The 22,310-nt window shown below is 36.6% G+C and overlaps 1 protein-coding gene across 11 annotated transcripts in view; it reads right to left on the reverse strand.

Moving 5' to 3' along the window:
* Positions 1-22,310, reverse strand: part of DMD (dystrophin) — a 1,301,546-nt gene that overhangs the window by 342,485 nt on the left and 936,751 nt on the right. For all 11 annotated transcript variants that reach the window (XM_054189211.1, XM_054189212.1, XM_054189209.1 and 8 more), the window contains one exon: positions 10,946-11,181. In XM_054189211.1, coding sequence (XP_054045186.1) covers positions 10,946-11,181 — 236 coding nt within the window. The remainder of the gene's footprint in view (positions 1-10,945; positions 11,182-22,310) is intronic.

The raw sequence follows: 22,310 nt of genomic DNA on the forward strand, positions 1-22,310 counted from the left end.
GGACGTTTACCCTGAGATCTAGTCCCACACCATGCCACCTTCAAAACTGTCTGTTTGAATAAATGATTCTGTGACACACGCAGCAAGACATCTCTGGTAACTCACAGTAGCCCAAAAGACATCATTCTTCCCCACAAACAGAGAAATGCTTAAATTCACCTTCTGTTTACTATTTATTTCTTTTACCTTCTTTGCTTCTTGGTCAAAAAAATATAAGAGAGATTTCTCTGAACAGGAAAGTGAAATAAAACAGGATCTTTGTGTTACCTCAGAACCATTTTTTCAAAAATATTAAAAACAGCTTCTACTCCAATTAGAAATAAATGTTGATCTTATTTTTTCCAGAGAAACAAAGTGTCATACTGTTCTGTTAAAATATTAAAAAGGATCCACTTTGAACAAGAAAATACAGATTTTCACTTCCCTACTACTAACATTAGAACATGATTTTTCGGTGGTTTTTTTTGGGGGGGTTGGGGTTTTTTTTCATACTAAAATCGAATGAAATTAAAACTTGGGGCTATGGTATTGAGAGAGATGGAAAGGTAGATGAGAGAGAAGGAAATCAGGCAGCTTTACACTGTCCCAAAGGAGTAACATTGCTGCCTTTGCTCTGGCTATCCAGGGTTTTTTTTTGTGCTAATGAATGGTGGGAACTGGCTGTTGCACATTATAGGAAACCTGCTTGGTTTGCAGGGTTATGTCAGGAATCTGACTGGGGGCAATCACAGAGTCACTGCATTCCCCATGGAACATGCTGGCTCTGTCATACACGTATTTTCCAGTAGAAAACTGCCCCACCAGAAAGGTGGGGATGAGTAAGACTAAGTGTAGGTAGGTATCTACACCTGGGATTGTCACCGAGTATATGTATAGAGAAAAAAGCCATTTCAGGAAGCAATTCGCCTCACCTATTGCAGACATCCACTTCAGAACCAGGCAGACTGAACCACAGATGTTCCAGCTTTTTTCTACCGAATTCAGAGATAAGTTAGATGAGTCTTGGTCAAGTTGTTAATCAAGTTAGAATACTTGAATTTTAGGCAATTATGATCTCATCAACAATAAATCAGAGTGTATATACATAAAGCTGCAAAAACCTCAAATGTGATCTATATTTTTTTAACTCTTTATGCTTACATAGAAAAAAAAATCATGTCTAGAAGTCAGTTACAATTATTTAAATGTTTTGATTGTTCTATTTTGGTATTTTGTTATGTCTATACTTGGGTTTTTTATTATTCCTTGTTTTCTCTTCCCTAAGCAATTTCCACATTCCTGTTACCAACAAAGCCAGATGTGCAAGATGCTGAAAAATTGTAACTCTCAATTCTCTTGTTTTCCAGCATCTTTCCAGTGTTGATTCTATTACCTAACTTCCACTTCAATGGACTATTTTTTTAAGGGAAATCTACCCAAGATTATCATTACACTGTAACAGTCTGGATGAAAGAGCATTTATTACAAATTTATGATCTGTTTTTAAGATTTGTCATCAGCAAAAAGCTTAATATCAGTAGTTATTAACAAATTAGTACTACACGTTTGGAATCGTTACACCATGCTCTTCCCTAGTTATTCAAGCACACAAAAATGAACAGCAAACGTTATATATTTTTCTTGTTCAGTGGATCAGTTTAGCTCATATTTTGTCACCCTGAATGGTTTTCCTACCTTTTATCAACTATTTCTGATTGGAGGTTTTACAATAATCCCTCGAGAAAAAGATGGGTAAGCATTATCTTTTCTTAAGCTGTACTTCCGTGAGCGGCATCTAACTGCAGCAACTGAGTTACTTGCATATTAGTGGCTAACAGGAAAAATTTTCTTGAGCATATAGAGAGTTGCAATATTTGAACTGCATGAATGAACTCCAGTGTGAATTCCATGTTTAACAATTCAGCTGGAGGATCTGACAAGTCCAGAAGCATGAAAAAGAAAGTTGGGAGCTGGCTGAGGTGACTGAACCTCTAGGTATGAAATTCACTTTTGGCTGCACAAAATCCTTCATACAAGCAGAAAGCACATGAACATTAGGAGTGCCATGGTGATAGGTTAAATCGATCTTTTAGCTCAATAAGAGCAATGGTCCACAAAAGCAGCAGAATACAGTTCTCGGAATTGATTTGTTACCTTGCTTATTGTATCGGCTAGCAACAGAGACAGATGAGAGGTTTGAGTAATGTGAAATGGCCCACATTTACTACAAAAACAGCTTTCTTTTAATTAAGTCCTGCTTCAGCACTTGATTGTGTGAAGAGCTGAATTCCCTGATCTGATTCAGAAAAATAATGTCTTTCGTGAGGAAAACATATAGTCTTATTGCTTCTAATGGGATTATTTACATATTTCAAGCTCAATGCATACTCAGCGATTTTCTAGGATTCCATCGAAGTGCATAATAACCTGAAAACTTAATATTCTGTCTATTTACACTGTAAATTTGTTGTCTGCTAATATGAATGTTTGAGATTTTATTTTTCCAGTAATGAAGAAAGGATTGGTTTTATATCAAAGAAAACAAAAAATAAACATACAGCTCCCTCCCACCACCCTCCCTGACTAGTGAACAAAAAAGAGAATCTATAAATGCTAGAATCTAGTGTTTCTTCAACATGTTGTTCATCATTAACAAAGGACATCAGCTGTTAGAGGTGTTAGATAAAATCAGACATTTTGTGCTCATTTTCCGCATGCAAAATTCAGTTTAGTAGAAACAAAAGGAGAATATAATTGAAGAAAAGATGGGCCATGGGGACTCCAGGCAGCAGAAAACAAACTGGCCATGTTCCACAATGGTGAAGAAGGTGGGGCAAGCAAGTGAAGATCAGGCAAATTCAGAGCATGGTGCCCCTCTCTCCTCAATCCCCCATAATACCAGCTTCCCAAGACATGCAATTCTTTCTCCCATTACTTCTCCCCCTCCCCAGAACTAGAGGAACTTACTGTTTATTCATCTTAAATCTAGTGACAACACATGCCTAGTGGTGGGTCACATGAAGAAGTAAATGTGTATAATGGTTAGGAAATGGAGAAAAATGTTCAAGACCCCTGTTCCCTTGAAAACAAATATGTTTTTATGCCTCTAACGGTGTTTTAATTAATTTTACCTTTCACTTTTAAGCAGCTCTACATAACATAAAATTGAAATATTTTGCAGGAGCTTTAGTGAGTTTGATGTCTGCCTGCTGCTTACATTTGAGTCAACTACTTATTTAAGTAGTTTTGATTACTTCATGTGAGTGTTATAATACAATATATCCATGTAAATCAAGAGAGAACTCTCCACAAGAGCTTCTCTAAGTGCAAAAAATTATTATAGTATTCTACTGGGAAAAGATAAAAAGGAATTCCAGGAATTTGGCTTTCAGTGATAGAACTAAGTCACTAGAAACTTGTTATTTGACACAGCTTAAAAAAAGCTAGTGATATTTTTTTAAACAATCCCTTCATGAAAAAGGATGATAATGACACTGCTGGCTGCTCTGCCTCAAGAGGGAATTGTCCACCTGCTAGCAAATCCCTGGATCTATATTATTATTAAGCAGTGTTTAAAGAAGTATCAGAGTATCCTTGTCAATAGGGCACATTTCAAGATGGTAGATTTTTTAGTTAAAATTCTGTGATCGTTTTCTTTTCCACACAAAAGAACTGTGTTTCAAGATCAGCTTCATTAGGAAGCTCTGCTGGGATTTAATGTTTTTATTTTCTTACAGAGGAAAACTTATTTCTCTAAGAAGACCTCCGTCTCCTCACACATAAAATGTGCAAATATACAATTGTTCCCCCTAGTTTTAATTTGCATTTTATGATTACAACTAGATTAGAATTTTATACATTGCATCATTATTTAGAAAGAAGCTGCTTTTATATTTCCCACAATTTCTGAATAAAACCAAAGCCACTCTTAGCTTTTCTTGTGACTACTGCTAACAACGTAGATTAATATGGATACAAAAATACAGACCCCTAAAACTTGTGTAACTGTCCTAACAGATCCTCATTGCTACTTAGAACTAAATAATTTGTTGAAATTTTATCTGGACTGCTCCAGCTGTTAAAGGAAATCATACCTGAGGTGTGTTTCATGGACAAGGTATACAACACAGAATCTTGTTATTTGAGAATAGCATTCATACATAGTCACAGAATAATTTAGGTTGGAAGGGATCTTTGGAGATCATCTTGCCCAACTTACTGCTCAAATTGGTCCAAATTCAGAGCCACATCAGACCACATACGGTCCTGTGCAATTTTGTGTTTAATATCTCCAGGGATGGAGAATCCACAAAGGCTCTGGACAGCCTTTTCCAATGTTTCATTATGCTCATCATGAACATTTTTTCTCCTAATATCTCATCAGAATTCCCTTTGCTGCAGCATGTGTCTGTTGCCTCTCATCCTTTTGCTGGACACCTTTGAGAAGAGTCTGTCTCTATTTTCCATACAGTCTCCCATCTAGTGGCTGTAGGCAGCAATAAGGTCCCTCCTGAGCTCTCTCCCAGGCTGAGCAAGCCCAACTCTCAGACTCTCCTCATATATCAAGTGCTCCAGCCCCAACCACCTTGTTGGCCTTGCCCTGGACTCCCTCCGTGCCTTTCCTGCACACTGGGAAGCTCAAAACTAGACACAGAACTCCAGATGTGGCCTCAGAGATGCTGATTAGAGCGGAATGATCACTTCCTTCATCATGCTGCCTTGGGTCTTACTAAACGCAGCCCAGCATCTGGTTAGACTTTTTTTTGCTGCTTGGGCACACACAGAACTCATGAAGGTTTAAGCAATTTTTACACTTTCTAGCACATCAGCGTTACCCCATGGTCCACATTGTTGACAGCACATAACTTTAAACAGTCTTTTCATACCCATGGTATATCTGTAGAGGGCCCAATGCCACAGCTCTCCGAGTTGCACATACTAGTGGAATGCAAACACACACAATGAAAGGTTGATGTGGATAAAAGACTAGGTCAGGTAAGGTCCAGTGTTGATGGACTAGGTCATTTATACTTATATATAAGATAGGTCAGACTTAGAAATATAGAAAAATATATTTGCTATTGAGTGAAAAGTGCATATTTCTCATACTTAACATATAAATGCAAATGAAAATGAGTTCCTACAATGTTGTCCTTTCCCTGCTGAACCTAACAGGGTGCCAGTTGCACTAATCATGATTATTTTTTTCCTGGAAGTTTATTTGTCAGGAACTGGAAAAAAAATAATCGTTATTTCACAATAGGCAAATAAAAGCAAACAGAAGAAAGTTATCTTTAGCCTCAACTGTAGTATTAAGTATTTTTTATTTGGATGATGATTTACAGCCTGACTGAAAACTAACTGAAAAATGATAAAATTCAATGAGTTTAGAATCAGATCCTTGGAGGTAAAATTTTTATGCACTCCTAGTGATTAACATTATAGAGAAATAAGGAAATGGCTGTTAATCACTCTCCAAAAGACAGTGTTTAGACAGCTTTTTTGTTGTTGCAGAAAACAAATATACTCTCTAACATACTGTAATGAGCTGGCCAAGCTATTTTAAAATATCAGCTGTCTTTATGTGCAACAAAGTATTAAAAAAGGAGTCTCCTGACACATATTCTATATCCCTTGAGGTCTAATTTTCAGATTATTAGTTTTTTGGGGTTTTTTTTCCTCCTCTTTTCCTTTAAAGACTCAGATTTCCAGGCCCTCTAGAGCATTCTGCTGCATTCTCTACCCTTTAAGAGTAAGCTTAAAGGCTCACGGGCATTTCTGTATTTTCCTCTATTCCATAAAAAAGCGAAAATCTTTCAGCATACAAACTTTGTAGTTCTAACTTTTTCTAATACATTTAGAAATCTGTTCATTTATTAGGTTTTTTTTATTCACTTCAAAAACTGAAACCAGCCTTCCAGTACTTCTCACAAATTAGAATTAATTTTAAAAGTCTAACAGCATGACATAGTTTAAAATAAGAATTCTGATAGATATCCCATGTTAAGTAGAACAACAATAACACTCTGAAATATACATAAAATAAAAAAAGTAGTCTCCTGAGTGAATATATCCTATGGTGAAATTCATAGAGGTAAAGGAGATTTCACACACCATTTACGCCATAAAGTCATGTGTAGGGTTCTGCTACCAGAGGAGGTGCACAAAAATGCCAATGAACACTCCAAAATGCCGCAGAATCAGTTTCAGCTCCAGCCCTGCTTTGGGAACGAGCTGATCCTAGTCCAACAGTGCCCCAGGGAATGTCTGCAGCTGTGTGTTCCTATGGAAATAGAAGATCCTAGAGAATGAGAAGCTCTGAAAACAACCCTCAAAGCAGCAGGACAGCACAGAGATGGCGATGGAGCAAACATGCTCCTGAAGATTGATTCTGAAAGTGTGAACGCTAGCTTCCAACTTACTGGCACCATACTTGCATTCTGGACTAGCAAACTCCTCCCTTTAAGCACACAGAATATTAAAATGGAAAATATTTAGCTCCACATGCAAAATCTATCATGTTCTTCAACCATACATTATCTGAAGATGTGCTACATGGGTCTTTTCATGTATATGTCACTAATAGGAAACTTCTTCACTTCTCTGTAGAACTTGAAGTACACTGTCCAAAAGATTGTGGACTTCACCTTACCTACAGCTTACACTTCTGATACAAACTATATGGACAGACACAAATGTCTGTGGCTGTAACTACAAGTTTTCTTTCAACGTGGGCATATTTAGAGTACACCGATTCACACCCCTTAATACAGAACTACAAATTTTAATTTGGCAATTACAGTGTCTTCTGTAAGAACAGGATATAAATTTGGAAAACTATATTTTTATTTCCACAAAAATTTATGTTGGAACACAGTTTGGACAGAAAACTTGCCATTCTTCTGATCTATCAGAATATTAGTTGTAAGGCTGCATACAAAAATGCATTTATAATTATAAAGTTGTATACTAAATTGCATGGTATGTAACCATGGGAAAAGACAGGTAAAAAAAATCCTCAGACATGGGGAATGTCAGTTAATCCCACTCTTTCATCTGAAGTCTGCTAATTGCACCGTTTGTAAAGCAATATTTTTCCTTAACAGCTATTTTACCATCATCAGCTACACAAGATCCTCAGCTATTAAAAAATCAATTAAGTAATTAATAGTGAAAACAATCTCTTCATTGCAATTTTGTTTACTTCCCCAACTGACAGAAGATCAAATCTACTTTTTGAACAGTGACAAATTAATTGAGTAGAAATAAATTATCTTCATCTTTTTGGACAACTACTTCAGGATGACACACATGATTGCCTAAAAGTATCTTTTCCTCTTCTTTGCTTAAAAGTCTCAGTAACTAGCTTGGCTGTATCTCTTATTTTATATAAATGTTTTTTTCAGAATTATCTCCTTCACTGCACTAGCAGTGCAGACTCAACCTATGCTGTTAGAACCAATGAGTAAAAGTAGGCACTGAAAATTGTTAGTACTCAATTTCATTAGTAATATTATTTATTATTATATTACTCTTTACTAAATAAAATCTATTTTCATCCAGTACAACTGAAAGTCATGGTTTCAATAATATATTGTACAAAAATTTTGGATAGACAGCACAGCTTGTCAAAATCCATGGGCAGAATTCAAAATTTAAGGAGATTATAGTATTTGATCCCTTTGAATGGCATTGTTAACTATCTTCAAGCTTTGCACAGCCCCCATGGTTCACTGCTTTTAGTAGAAATCTATTCCTGCTGAAAACCTTCCTCAAAATACAATGACGCCAAAGCAGAGTTTCTGAGGATCAAATCCTGCAAAACATCAGTCTTCACACAGATGAATAAAATATAATAATAAAAACATGTATGACACTAACGTTAATATTAGATTTCTTTACTACACACTTTTTAGTGTCTTTTAGTTTAATTATATAGAATTTAACAAGATATATACAACCACAGATGACGGTATACCACTCATTTGACAAAAAGATCAACTATAGATGTTTGAAATTAATAGCCATTATGCTACTCTCTCAGTGTGCTCCTTTTACTACATAGTATGTGGATCACTGAGGAGAATTTAGGTTGCATTATTTCTTTCACAAAAGGGAAGCTGACACTAAAACAAGCCTTTTTTAGAACAGTTGTCTTTTTTGTTTTGTTTTGTTCCATAATTAACCTTTGTACATGCTATTCACACAAGAGTACCAATTCACTGTGATCACCTCCAAGCAAAGTTCGAGTGGGCGCTAATGATGTCTTAAACTTTGATGGAGAAAAAACATGGGAGAGTTAGTAGCTGTGATCTTGTGACACAGTCAGATTGAAACGAACTTAACCAAAATGCCCTCAGAGACTTGGCTTTAACATTACACGCTGCAGTGAAAGAACGAACAACTCAAGGTCATTTATTCTTACCTGGGGGATTTGGAACATGCCCTGTTACATACGTTGCTAGGATATGGGATTTTTTCTGCTTTTAAAATATTTGCTTTGACATTTCAATCTCTTATTAGAAACGTTGCTCTTTGTTTTGAAAGAAATATGAAATGGAAACAAAACCCCAGAACAGTAAGAGCTTAGTAGCACGCCAATGGGACTAGCAGTTTGAAGTGTCCTAAATTCTGGGTGAGCAACTAGAGATGCATTATAATAAACCATCTTTCACAGAGCATGTATCTTTAGAATGATGAATTTTTATAAGGGAAGCAGTCGTCTGTGTTAAGATTGTATTTCACAAGTCAAAAAACTGATTAAAAAAAAAAGTCAATCGACTTCGAACTCATACTAAAGCTTACTGGGATCCCTGTAGAGAAGCAACAAATTCTCCAAATAGAGCACAATGTAATACTGTGACTTTCAGTGACTTTTAAATCACAACCACAGGAGAGGTATGACTATGATCTTTTACAGAATATACAGATCTGAGGAGGTAAACACTACTTTTGGATTTCCAACTGAGATCATATCTGGCCTGACTTTTCAGAATAGTCAAGTACCCACGTGTCCAATTTCATCAGCTCACGTACTGCTGCAGACACTCTACACATTAGAAAGCAGAGGGGTTTATTGAGAAACCTAAAATTCTTATTCAGTTTTGAAAATTCTGTCTGCTAAACTCACCTAATAATCCAGTGACAGATTTAGGAGCAGAATCAAAATTTCATGTCATTCACTGCCATGTATTAAGTGATATTAAGATTATCATTAGAGAAGAGGGAGCCAGTTAACAGAACTGCAGTCTATATTTAGACATTGATTCTTCCATTTCATCAGAGAATATATTAAATGTCACATTCTGTTGCACAGCCAATTAGAGAGGTAAGCACAACAAAAAAGAGTTTTCCTGCTGGTTTTGTTACCAGCACAGTATGGGATCAAAAAAAGAGACAAGGCTACCCAGCCAGGAACATAAGTGAGAGGAAGACTGTAATAGTTGTGGCTTAACCAGCTGAAATATTTTAGCCTTGAGTTAAGATGAAATGCAGATATAAGCCAGCTCATTTTAAAATGTGTAACATCAACTGAAATTCTCAAGAGTTGATAATTTGATCTCATATTTAAGTAAAAGAGACCTACAGAAGGAAGCAAGCTATGAATTTTGCCTGCCACAATAATATGCTAAAATGAGGCATAAGTAAAAAAAAAAAAACCATAATTCTGAACCAAGTGTTTGACAACATAAAATTTTTAAAACAAAACAATTCTGAAAAAGATGAAAAGATAACGTACAAACAAGTCTTCTTTGGCCCTCAACCTCTTCAAATGACATAACAGCTATTTTAATCTTGTGTCCTGTCTAGGTGATACTGCAACTATCATTTATTATTAAAATATACCCATGCCATTTCAAAGATATTTTAATTAAAAAAAACACTATATAATTCTACACAGTAAATATTGTCATCATTAATCAAGATGAAACAAATATTTTAGTAATCTAGAAGGTAAAGCAAATCAAAAGTCTCAAAAACTGAAAGTTTAAACCACTGGTAAAAAATAAATAAATAAAGGAAATATAAGAAAACAAGCAGAATGAATCCTATGAGACATCTGCATATTTTAATATAGATGTTCTTATAAAAATGCTTAGTACAGATAGTAGGCAAAATGTGTCCATTGTTTCTCCCTCTCTTTTTAATTTAAGCAAAGAGAAAGAATGTCAATATCTTCCCTACAATAAATCAATTTTTTTTATTAGGAGGAGGAAGAAGAGGAGAATGTTGTAATAGAGTCCTAAACTCAGTTTAGAACTGAACTGAATGGAAATTTAACACTAAAAGTTTTGCACAGGCAAGCCAAATCTTTTATATTGACCAATGTCAAATCTAGAAGGCAGATAATTACTTTCAAGCTGTATAATACCAAATTACTTTTATTGCTCCCGAGTAGCTAAAGTTTAGCCTTTTTTTTCCCCACCCTTGTACATATATTTCCATATTCTTCTGTGTTTTCAAAGATAAGCAACACTGATGCAGTTTTCTTGACACAACACTTGCATTAATGAGCTGTTCTTTTCTTTAAGACAACTGAGGAGATTTTCATAACCCAACAGTAGCAGAATATAAGCCTCTCAAAGTTATTACATAAGCAACATAAGAAAATGTATGAAACAGGGTATCTTTCCTCGTGGCAACCTGGAGCTTACTATGCCATTCCTTCTTTCTCATGAGGTTTATATTTCAACCATTGGCTTGCATACTCTTTCAATGCAATCAGCAGAAGCAATAGAAAGATAAAGAGATCTGTCTTAAATAACAGAGAAATTATTAATTACTTTTTTATTTTCCTTAATTATCTTAACATTTAATCCAATAATTTTGTTTATGGAATAAAGTAGCTTAAGTAACAACTGCATGTATTGCAGCCTATCATCTCTCCTGTGTTCCTTGTTAAAATGATTTAATACAGAATAAAGATGATGAGGCTTTCAACTCGAAAAATCAGTGTTTCTCATACCTTTTGTTTGATGATCATGTCGTTGATATCATCAAGGTCACCTACTATCACTCTCTGAGATTTTATCTCTCGATCCAGTCGAGAAAGCCAGTCAGTGAGTTCTGCCCATGCCTTATTGAAGTCAGCCAAGGCTGGAACCTCCAAAAGCACAGAAGATGGCATTTCTGGTTTGAAGGTGGTGGTTTCCTTGGTTACCCTGGTTTGTGTATCCACAGCAACAGTTTCACCAGAAGTTACTGAAAGAAAAAAATGCTAAAATTACTGAATAAATGAACTATGATAAATGTTTATTTCAGTAACAGAATTTATGCAGTAGAAAGGGTAACACATAAGCTCATTTCTTGATGTTATGTCTACTGGAAATATGAAAATTAAAACTAAAAGAATATATTAATTTTTCCACAGTGTTTCTATTATAGCGTATGCTTAACATTCAGCATTTTCAGCATATTCAAATTTAACCCTAAAAAGACCAGTGCAACCTAGTGACACTAGCAAAGATCTCAGTGTAATAAGAACCTCCCATTCAAGGTCACTGAAGTAGTGCTATACACGAGTCATCTTCCAAAATCTAGTAGCGTGATCAGCTCTGCCGAGGCTAGAGGCAGATTGAAAAAAAAAGTTGGTTGGAATAGCCTGTGTATCACAGCATGACCATGTATCTAGAAACAAGTTTCCTCCATAGTCTCCAGTCACTCTGCAGCTGTGAATTTGTCTCGCCAACAGTCTTCTCACTGTTACCACCAGGTATTTCCCGTAGACTCTGTGACAAATGTGGGAATTCACAGAACAAGAAATTCAGCCTTGGATGATTCTTGATTTTTCCTCCTCATAACTTGAAAATACTATGTGCTGTTATTTGGATATTTGTGGAATTTTTTCCTTTGATTTGGAGAAAATGGAGAGATCTTCTCCTTTCTGTCCTTTCTTTGCTCTGCTATCTGTGTTTAAAGAATCTGTTCATTTATTGCTTGGATTGAGGGAGTACCCAATACCAAAGCATAGCATCTTTCTCTGCAGTCAAAAATGATGTGAGGTGCCACAGAGAGCTACCATTGGACAAAGAGACACATAACATGCAATAATTCAGAATTTCAAGACTGATTTTTACTTCTTGATTTTTGTTATTTACAAATTGATGGCTATAAACTGTTGGGCTACTTTTGCCCTCCATTTCATCATGCAAAAGCAATTCATTATGCACAATATTATGGCAGATGAAGCTACATTGACTTGTATTTGGTCATTTTTTTCTCATTTTCTAAAAAGTCCAGCCAAACAAGAAAAAGACTAAAATAGGGAAAACCCAAGAACACATAGCATTGCTTCACTGAGGTGCTAAAACACAAGAAAAGAGTCTAAACACCTGCTCTTTAGAGTTGCTACAGAATGTCTATGTGAATCAACTGCCTAAACAACCCAATAGCTAAACCAGGAAAGCTGAAAGCTGTATGGCGTGTGCCCTGCATTTTCTAACATTGAACTGCAAAATACGGTTATTGAAAACCAAAGCTAAATTTCTAAAGGATCCAGATATTTGTTTGCATTTTTCCTAGTCTTTTTACAAAGTAGAGAAAACCTGTTTCCTGCACTCTTCCTGTGGGGTAGCTTGTCTTTTAATAGGAAAAAAAAGAAACCAAAAACCAAAAAACAGGGTTACTCCATGCACAGTAAGGGTTTTTTTGCTTTCTTGTACTTCTGAGAGTTCGATGGCTTTCCCTGTTGGCATTCATGCTGTTTCAGCAAACTCTCTCTGAATTCTGAAAACTGAAGTAGCAGGTGAGGGTTCAACAGTTTGGCCATAAAACCACTTGAAACATTAAAACAATCAGTAACATTAACTGATCTTGCCAAGGAATTTAGCAGCTATTTTTCACTAATGAGAAAGGTTTTAAGTTACTTCACTGGGGAATCAGTGACCCTCTTCAGCACTGCAGAAAGAGAAAAAGCTGTGCACAAGCATCTAAATGAATGTCACTGTAAAAGCACCGTAAGATGCTGTCAGCATTAAAAAAACTGTATGATTGCAAACCATTTACCAAATCAACTAACATACACATTATTTATCTAGCCTGAATAAATGGAATATTATACCAAAAGTGACTCCTGCAAATGATGATTTTTAATGACATACGCTGCAATTAAACATATTTATCCACCCATCCATATAATTATTGCATTTCTGAAGTGCAATCCTTGTACTTTTCCTTACTCTACTATCACATACCCGTGGATAACTATGAAGTAAATTAATTATTGTAAAAGGCTGTTCTAACACAGCAAGTTTTTAATTAAAATCACACAAATGGATGAGAAAATAGATATATCTTTTTCTAACATGGAAAGAAGTTTGTAAGGGGCTTTTTGTAACATCACACTGTTTGCTATAACAGAGTATCTTGTACAGTTAAAGATTAGCAGGTTTTAATATCAAAAGCAAAACAGATAACTCTAAAGGATCTCTTTCACCCTTTTATTTCATTTTTCATATTTTTACACACAGACGTGAGTAATTAATAATGCTAATCTGTACTCATTGAGTTTTCTTTCATCTCTTTGAAATTACTCCAGGTATCTTCTGCCCTTTTCTATTTCTTTTTATCTAAATAATGCAAATGAAACAGAGATCAGCTCTACCTCAGTACTGGTGAGGCCACACCTGGAATACTGTGTTCAGTTCTGGGCTCCCCAGCACAAGACAGCTATAGAGCTACTGCAGACAGCCCACTGAAGGGCCACAAAGATGACTAAGGAACTGAAGCAGCTCTCACATGAGGAAAGCCTGAGAGGGCAGGGACTGTTCAGTCCAGAAAAGAGAAGACTCAGGGGAGTTCTCATCAACGTCTATAAATATCTGAAGGGACGGTACAAAGAAGATGGAGCTAGGCTCCTTCCATTGGTTCTCCGTGACAAGACGCACTGTGCATAAACTGAAACACAGGAGGTTCCCTCTGAATATCAGGAAACGCTTTTTGACTGTGAGGGTGGCTGAGACCTGGCACAGGTTGCCCGAAGAAGTTGTGGAGTATCCCTCCTTGGAGATACTCAAAAGCCGCCTGGACATGATGAACCTGGTGAGCCTCCTCTAGGTCCTCCCCGCCATGGGGCTGGGCCACATGACCTCCAGAGGTCTCTTCCAACCTGAATCACTATGTGATGCTGTGATTAGTTATCCCACGTGACTCCTGATGTAGGAGAGTTTTTACCGGTACTTTTCAATTCTTATATTCCACTTTGCTCATAGCTGTTAGCCCAAGATAACACGGAGGGTATTCAGTGATCACAAAGCAATGTACTGAACCTATCATTCACTAATGGACACAACTGGCTGAATTTATGGCCTTTAGGAGATGACTCAGCTCTCTAAGGTAATATCTAGAGCAACAAGTTCTAACTCACAGTTCAAAGTCTGAATATTTGGATTCATGCCCCCTCCACCCAGCCCTCACTCCCTGTTTTGAAGGAGATGGGAAACAGGTGTTTAAATAGTGAATTGTGCTTAGCACCCCAAAGTTTCCTCCTGTGCTGTCTAGAGAGCAGCACAACGTTATTAGGTGCTGCACCTTCACAGTTTGGCAGTAGCAGCCATCATCTCTCCAATCCCTCTCCTCAAAGTAGGAATACATCATAGCTTTCCTTTGGCTGTCAGCAGGTGAAGGAGTGAGTTTGACATCTACTGCTGCAGGGAGGAGAAAAGGGGAGGAAAAATCAACTTCTTCCACAGAGTGGCAGATCACGAATAGCTCAAAAAAATGGATGGGGCCCACACAGTTGACTAATCCGGGCCATCAAATAAAGGTAACTTTTAAAACAAAGCCACATCAAGCAGGAATAGCAAGGAAGGGGGAATACTGTATTAAGATTTGCAGGGCAATAAGGAAGCAAACTACATAATGTTCTTTTAAGACAAAAGGAACTTAGAATAAAGTTACTTTTTATATATGTACAAACAAGAACTATTTTATTCATAGATTCATATCCTATTTTGTTCACTTGCTGATGTACATTGAAGTTAGAAAAGAATGTCAACAATAAAAAAATGTGTAGTTACTTAGTTTAACTGAGTTGGCACTTAGAGCTTACAAACTTCAGTGGTCTGAAATAACTCCCAGAAAAATCGCTGAGAAAATATTAATCATCACTTTCTCTGTCTTCATTGCTCTCTTCAGAAAGTATGGTGAATTCAGAAAGAGTCACAGAATAATCATTAATATCCTCTGAATTATACACAGTGTTTTTCTGTCAATATAGTAATTGGATTTAATGGGAATGCCTTGGCTATACTCTTTTAATGTTTACAATCAGATGGCTATTTTATTTTTCATCTTTGTTCAGTAGCAGGAAAAAATGACAGAGAAGTCTTTGAGCATGTCGGTCCCTGATGACCCTTCAGGTCATTTAATTTCCTAAAGAACAAACTAATGAGCAAGAATCAGCTTCAACTAGAAATAAATAATGAAAACAAAATATAGCATAGTTTTCTACAGATTTCAAAACATTTTGTTTTAACTTTGTCCTTAAAAGCTTTCTGTGCTTGATGTGGTTTTATGTCTTCCTGTCTCCAAGCTGGATATTAAAAATCTGTCTGACATCTAGAGAAAATTATATACCAACGACATAAATTCACAGAATTGTCTATATTGTCTCACCCCTGGATAGGAATTCAACTCCACAGATCAGTCACGGTTTCCTGTAACAATTCCGAAATGCCATCTCAATTCACCCTCTCCTCACATGAACTCCCTAGTACTGTAGGTCAAAGTGATTCAGAACAACCTGATTCAGAACCTCACTATTTGCAGTGAGGTATTCCATATCATGGTCAAGACACATGCAATTACTGAAAAACATAGACAAGTGTTCCATTCCAGAACTTTACCAAGGCCGTTAAGCGTGAAAAGTATGTGTAAGTGTTGACTTCCAGTCTTTACCAAGGGATGGACATCCATCTGGCCTAAAGTTCATGTAAAGGCCTTGTATTTCCTCTGTGACTTCAGAGATTCTTAGACAACAGAAAAACAGTTGCTTAGTCTGGCATTCACATAGGTTAACAGATGTTGTCTTATCTCAGAGGTAATTTCTATTCTCAGCAGTACTTGAAGAAAAACTTTCTCAACTGGCATTCTACAGAGCTTCTGTAAGTAGACTCAGGGTGTCTGAGAATAATAGGAACATGTCGTGAAATTGAAATTCAGATATTAAATGCAGAAATAAGAAAAGCAGAATGAAGCCAACTGCAGGAAAGCACTTTCCCCCCCCCGCCCCTTCTTTTATTCTGCCTATTTCAGTGCTGTGTTTCAAGAGATGGTCAATCTGACAACTCAGAACAAATTAAACTCCTTATTTAGGTACTGAACAGGAACAGAATAGACAGGAAGAATAACAACACTCTCAAAAGCTTCAAACCTCTTCCAACACCTCCTTTCAAGACAACGTCCTTAAGCAGAATGGACTCAGTTCACAAGAACGTTTCTGACCATCCTTCTGAATGTTTTAAGTAGTGTTGGAGTTTTAATTATGTCAGGTAACTCTATCTACCAGGTCAAAGCTTTTTGACAAAGAAGAAATAACATTGGAACTGGATGCAGGTTTTAATTCAATTTGCATGTCTAGCTTGGGGATTTAGTTCCATAGTTAGCAGTACCAATTAAGGCTCACACCAACCTTAAATTCTTTATACAATGAATAACAGTAGCATACACTCGCTAAACTTCATTTCTGTTTTAGTCAAGGAAATCCATCTGAGTTTTACTCACTCTAGGGAAAATAGAGAAAGAATATCCGTACTCTGTGGCATATGCACAGACAACACTACTCAATGAATTTGTTATTTTAACACAAGCAACATTGCCTTCTCTAGCGATAAACCAAATGAGCATTCCCTCCATGGGTAAACCAGCAGTTCACTGATTTGCCTGGCACACCAGGCAGGCTTTGCTTATTTCAGGGGAAGCCTCAGTTTCATCTTAACAACACTTTAGCCTTGTGAACTTGATTGGGAACAACTAGACTCCACAATAGCACACAGATGAAGATCTATCACTGACCAAAACGTATATTTTCCTTTGATTTTTTTCTTATGCTGTGTCAGTGCAACTGATTACTTCAGGGTTCGAGCATCCATGCTCATATTCTTAAACTCCAAGCAGACTTTCCTGAGAGAGATCTGGGAAGACAGTTCTGAGACTGATTTATTCCTTAGACTTGTCCCAGTGATAAATGAATAGTCTCATCTCTCTCTACCCTTGAAAGTTAAGGAAATAAAGTTAAGAGTACATTAAGTTCTCCCATGCAGTACAATCCTGCCATGCGAGGTGCTTCACTGCCAATAACAGTTCTTGCACAGGGGGCTACAGCTACCTGCCAGGTGTTCTGGGTCACAAAGGAGTTCTGAAAGAAAAGTAATAGAATAAAAGTGGGCAATGCAGCTCTGATATTAACTAAAACAAATAATAGCAATTCATTACAGAGAATCCAAAACCCAACTATGAAATGTGAAAGCAAGGATGGGGGTTTTGTGGTGATCTGAACTCAGAATAAAGTTTTCATGTTGATCAAAAAATTATTGCCAACAAAATTCCACCCACGGCTCTAAATATGGAAAATATGCATCCTTAGAGCATTGTATCTCTAAGCTAACATTTTCTTAAGTTTTAAAGACAAAAAAGTATGTTTCAAAGTGAGTCTTTTTCTGTTTGAATAAAACACCAATGTGAGATTTACCAGTGTCTGATTGTCTTAGCCTTGAATACTTAGGAAAAACAATTCCTGGAAAAAATGACTTAGTAACTGCATCATGGATATTTCATAGATAGTAATTTTTATAGAGTATAAACGGGTAACAGTTAGTACTTGATTTCATGAACACTTAGGGAACATTCACATTATGTCCTATTGTCATCAATTTAAAAAACAAGTTAAGTGCCTGAAACTTCCTTTATATTCAAGAAGGTCTTAATGATTCCTAACGAGTCATTATGGATTATATATAATTTAGATTAATACATCTTAAAAAAAAAAGATGATGACAGTTTACAGGATTATTAGTTACAGTTTAGATCTAAAACAGTCTGTGCAGTGGGATCAAGAGATGGACCAAAACTAAAGACCCCATAGTTCTTAGAGATTCAAAATAAAATGGAAAGTCAAGGTTAAAAATTGTTAGGAGAAAAGAAAAACACTTACAAGTGAATGTGTTCTGCTATATTTGAAAAATAACCATCAAAGTTACGGTTTCTAATATGTTACTATTATTAGCTTAATAAATAGCATCATAACTTTAAATTTATAGTAGGAAGTTAAGTGTCAGCTTTCTCAGGCTTATCTTTCTCTGTCATAGGAGAGATCTGGTAGAATTTTCTTGCTGTCCTCCTTTTCATATGTAGAAGCGTGACTAAGCTGTTTATGGTACAATGCATTTTTCCAAATTTCTCCAAACACAACAGAAAAACGTTTAGATATGTCTTTCACTCAGTGTAAAGAAAAGCTCTTGCTTTCACAAACACTGGATTGCAATGCGAATAAGAACATATGTCACTGTCTGTCAGAAAAAATAGGTAGACTCTAACAAACACTTAAGAATTTCAGTTATATAAATCATCTAAGTAGGCTTGTATGCATCATAACGTAAATAACATTAACGTGAAGTTAACTTAGCACTGCATAACAAAAAGTTAAAATTATGACCTTTTGTTAAGAAGAGCTTCTGCAAATACTTTCTCTGTATGCAAGATACTTAAAAGTGTAATGTTAACAATTTATTTGATGAGAATACTGCCATCATAGGAGATAGTTCAAGGTAATTTCCATGTACAGAAGTTAAGAGTTTTAAAAACTTACCCTTTGTGGAAAAGAATCGGATCGGAGAATACTTCAGCAAACTGGGCATTCATAAGTCCATGGGCCCTGATGGGATGCATCTATGAGCGCTGGGGGAGCTGGCAGATGTCATTGCAAGGCCACTTTCTATAAATTTTGATGGATCATGGTGACTGGGAGAAGTACCCAAAGACTGGAGGAAAGCAAGTATCACTTTTATCTTCTCGAAGGACAATATGGAGGACCCAGGGACCCACAAGCCAGTCAGCCTCACCTTGAACCCTGGGAAAGTGACGGAGTAACTAATCCTGGGAACCATTTACAGGTTCATGAAACACAAAAAAAGTGATCGGAAATAATCAGCATAGATTCACCAAGGGGAAGTTATGCTTGACCAAACTCATCACCTTCTACAATGAAACAGATGTCTTGGCAGATGCGGGTAGAACAGTAGATATTGTCTGCCTTGATTTCAGTAAGGCTTTCAACATTGTCTCCCATAAGATTCTAGTAGAAAAGTTGAAGAAGTATGGGCTGGATGGGCACACAGCAAGCTGGATTGCAAACTGTCTGAATCACTAGGCCCACAGGGTGGTGATTAGGAGCATGAAGTCTAGTTGGAGGTCAGAGGTGTTCCCCAGGGGTCAATACTGTGTCCCATCTTATTTAACATCTTCCCTAAGGATCTGAATGACGGTACTGAGTGTACCCTCAGCAAGATTGCAGATGACACAAAGCTGGGAGGACTGGCTGCATTAGGAGAAATGTTGCCAACAGGTGGAAAGAGGTGATCCTTCCCCTCTACTCAGCACCTGGAATACTGTGTTCAGTTCTGGGCTCCCCAGCACAAGACAGCTATAGAGCTACTGCAGACAGCCCACTGAAGGGCCACAAAGATGACTAAGGAACTGAAGCAGCTCTCACATGAGGAAAGCCTGAGAGGGCAGGGACTGTTCAGTCCAGAAAAGAGAAGACTCAGGGGAGTTCTCATCAATGTCTATAAACATCTGAAGGGAGGGTACAAAGAAGATGGAGCCAGGCTCTTTCCAGTGGCGCTCTGTGACAAGACAAGACGCACTGTGCACAAACTGAAACACAGGAGGTTCCCTCTGAATATCAGAAAATGCTTTTTGACTGTGAGGGTAGCTGAGCCCTGGCACAGGTTGCTCAAAGAGGTTGTGGAGTATCCCTCCTTGGAGACACTCAAAAGCAGCCTGGACATCATCCAGGGCAGCCTCCCCTAGGTCACCCTGCCTGAGCAGGGGGGTTGGGCCACATGACCTCCAGAGGTGCCTTCCAACCTCGACCATTCTGCAGTCCTTTAAAGCTATACTCTCACTTCCAAACAATCACTAAAAGCCAAACTGGAAATAATGTGAGGACTGGGAATACTTTGGGAATGAAGCATCTAAGATTGAAGATAATACACAGAACTAATCCTGGCACAATGTATGTAAACATTCAACTGACTGCTGTACATGTGGTGGAAAAAGCTTTAAGTCTGCAGTATCCTATCCTCATTAGACTAGGACTCAAGCAGGCACAAGTATTATAAAACCAAATGAAGACTGTAATCTATCTGTAAACTGATGTCGCATTAATAACTCTTGCTCTGCTTGGACCTATTGTTCTATTCAAACCTTTTTGAAAGATAAACTGCTTCAAAGTTCAGTCTCCTTTTAGAAATATAGCATGTCATGATATTCCCTGTGAAGCTGTCTTAGGCAAAGTTCAACATGATTGATAGGCCCACTAAAAACTGAAAAGCAAACAGCTAGGGTATATAAATGGATCTCTTTTAGTGAGTATAAGAATTAAGCAGACGATGAAACTAAAAAAAGGTATCACAAGAACCTTTCATATACTAGCTACATGGTAGTTCTAGGTTCAATTTATAGCAGTATCACTGATTACAATACCAAGGCTAATTTAACTATCAATATATACTTAAAAAGTTAGGTGAAAACAATATTCTGAAATTATGGTGTCATCACTGGATACTCATTACAATATTGAGATAATGCTTTAAAAATAGTCCAGATGGAAGGTAAAAAAACCAACCCAAAACAATCCACAAACCAAACAAAACCCAAGACCCAGTACTTTCAATTTAATGGTTAATATTTTAAAATCTCCCTCTTCTAGAGATAACCTTTCTTGTTCATGCAAACATGCTTGTGTTTGCTACTCTTTTCTGTTCAGTAATTTAAAGATTAGCTGAACAAGTATCTGCAATATTGTCACCAATATTTCTGCTGCAGCAAAAATAATCATTTTTTGATACCACTAGTGTTTGTTTTTTTTTACAAATGTAGAAGCTGATTCAAGTGATGAGATACTGGTACAATATAAACTGAAAGTATGTTAAGGCTAATATCTCTGTCTTACTTTAACAAAAGGAAAAATAATCAGAAATTATTGTGTTTGTTTCCCCCCCTCCCCAAACAATATTGTCTAATTTCTTAATTGTGATATGAACTGCCAGAAAACCCACTATAGAGAAACAATTTCTTTCTGGCTTGGCTGTGGTCTGTATCCTCTGTTGTCACTTGAGTCTTCCCTTAGGGTCTCATGACATATGAGTTTTAAAAGGCAAAGAAGAAAAACTTCTTTAAGTAGGGAATTCAGGCTGTTTCAATTAAAATAGCTAAAAATTATTTTTTCTTATTATGGATGTGACTCAAATACCCTTCTGCTAGTTCTAGTTTCTTAATTGGTGTAATCTTCCATGTGGAATATTTCATGTCTGGCCAGAGAGGTTACAGAACCTCAGACCGCATACACTAGTTTGCACAAAATAAGCTGAAGACATACTGTGTATTACATGATTTGTATATTTACTGTGTGGACGATCACATAGAAATTTTGGACAAGTCTTATTTTCTTCAGAAAGTAAATATAAACTTTTGATTAAATTGCTATAAACATTCATTCATAGTGGCCTGATACAAAGACTTTAATCTCTGATAAAGAGTTTTACATTTGACAATGAAGAAAGCAGTTCAGAGCATTCAATGCATATTAGTTTTCATGTTTCAAGATGATGCATGGGCTTTTTTCTTAATCAATCATGAAATAAAGATCTACCTTTTTTTATAAACATTTTAACCTTTTCCATGAGAACTTTGAAAGGAAAACTTAAGAATGCATTACACCAAGAGAGTCAGTCTTTTGGGGAACAGAAATGCAGATCCCTAATTAAGTTTTCTAATATCTAGAAACACACAAAATAACTTCTGGGCAGACTGAGAGTTTCAGTTCAAGGAGTCAAACATTATTTTTTTTAAAACAGACTTTTTTCCTGTTGTTGTTTTTTAAATGCAGTATTATTTTACCCCTACAGAAAGCATTTTTTTTCCCCAAAGGATAGGAGTCTTTTTGAGTAAGCAGTTGTTGCAGTTGTTACAAAAGGGTTTCATGAAAATGAATGTTTTGTTATACAGCTCTCATGGTGTTCCATCAAATTCTGTCACATACTTGCCTTATAAAAAACGTTGTGACAACATCTGTCACAAATGATGCAAGCACCTCTCAGTATTTCTTTTGT

The sequence above is a fragment of the Rissa tridactyla genome, chromosome 1, assembly GCF_028500815.1.
Source record: "Rissa tridactyla isolate bRisTri1 chromosome 1, bRisTri1.patW.cur.20221130, whole genome shotgun sequence".
NCBI classification, from domain to species: Eukaryota; Metazoa; Chordata; class Aves; order Charadriiformes; family Laridae; genus Rissa; species Rissa tridactyla.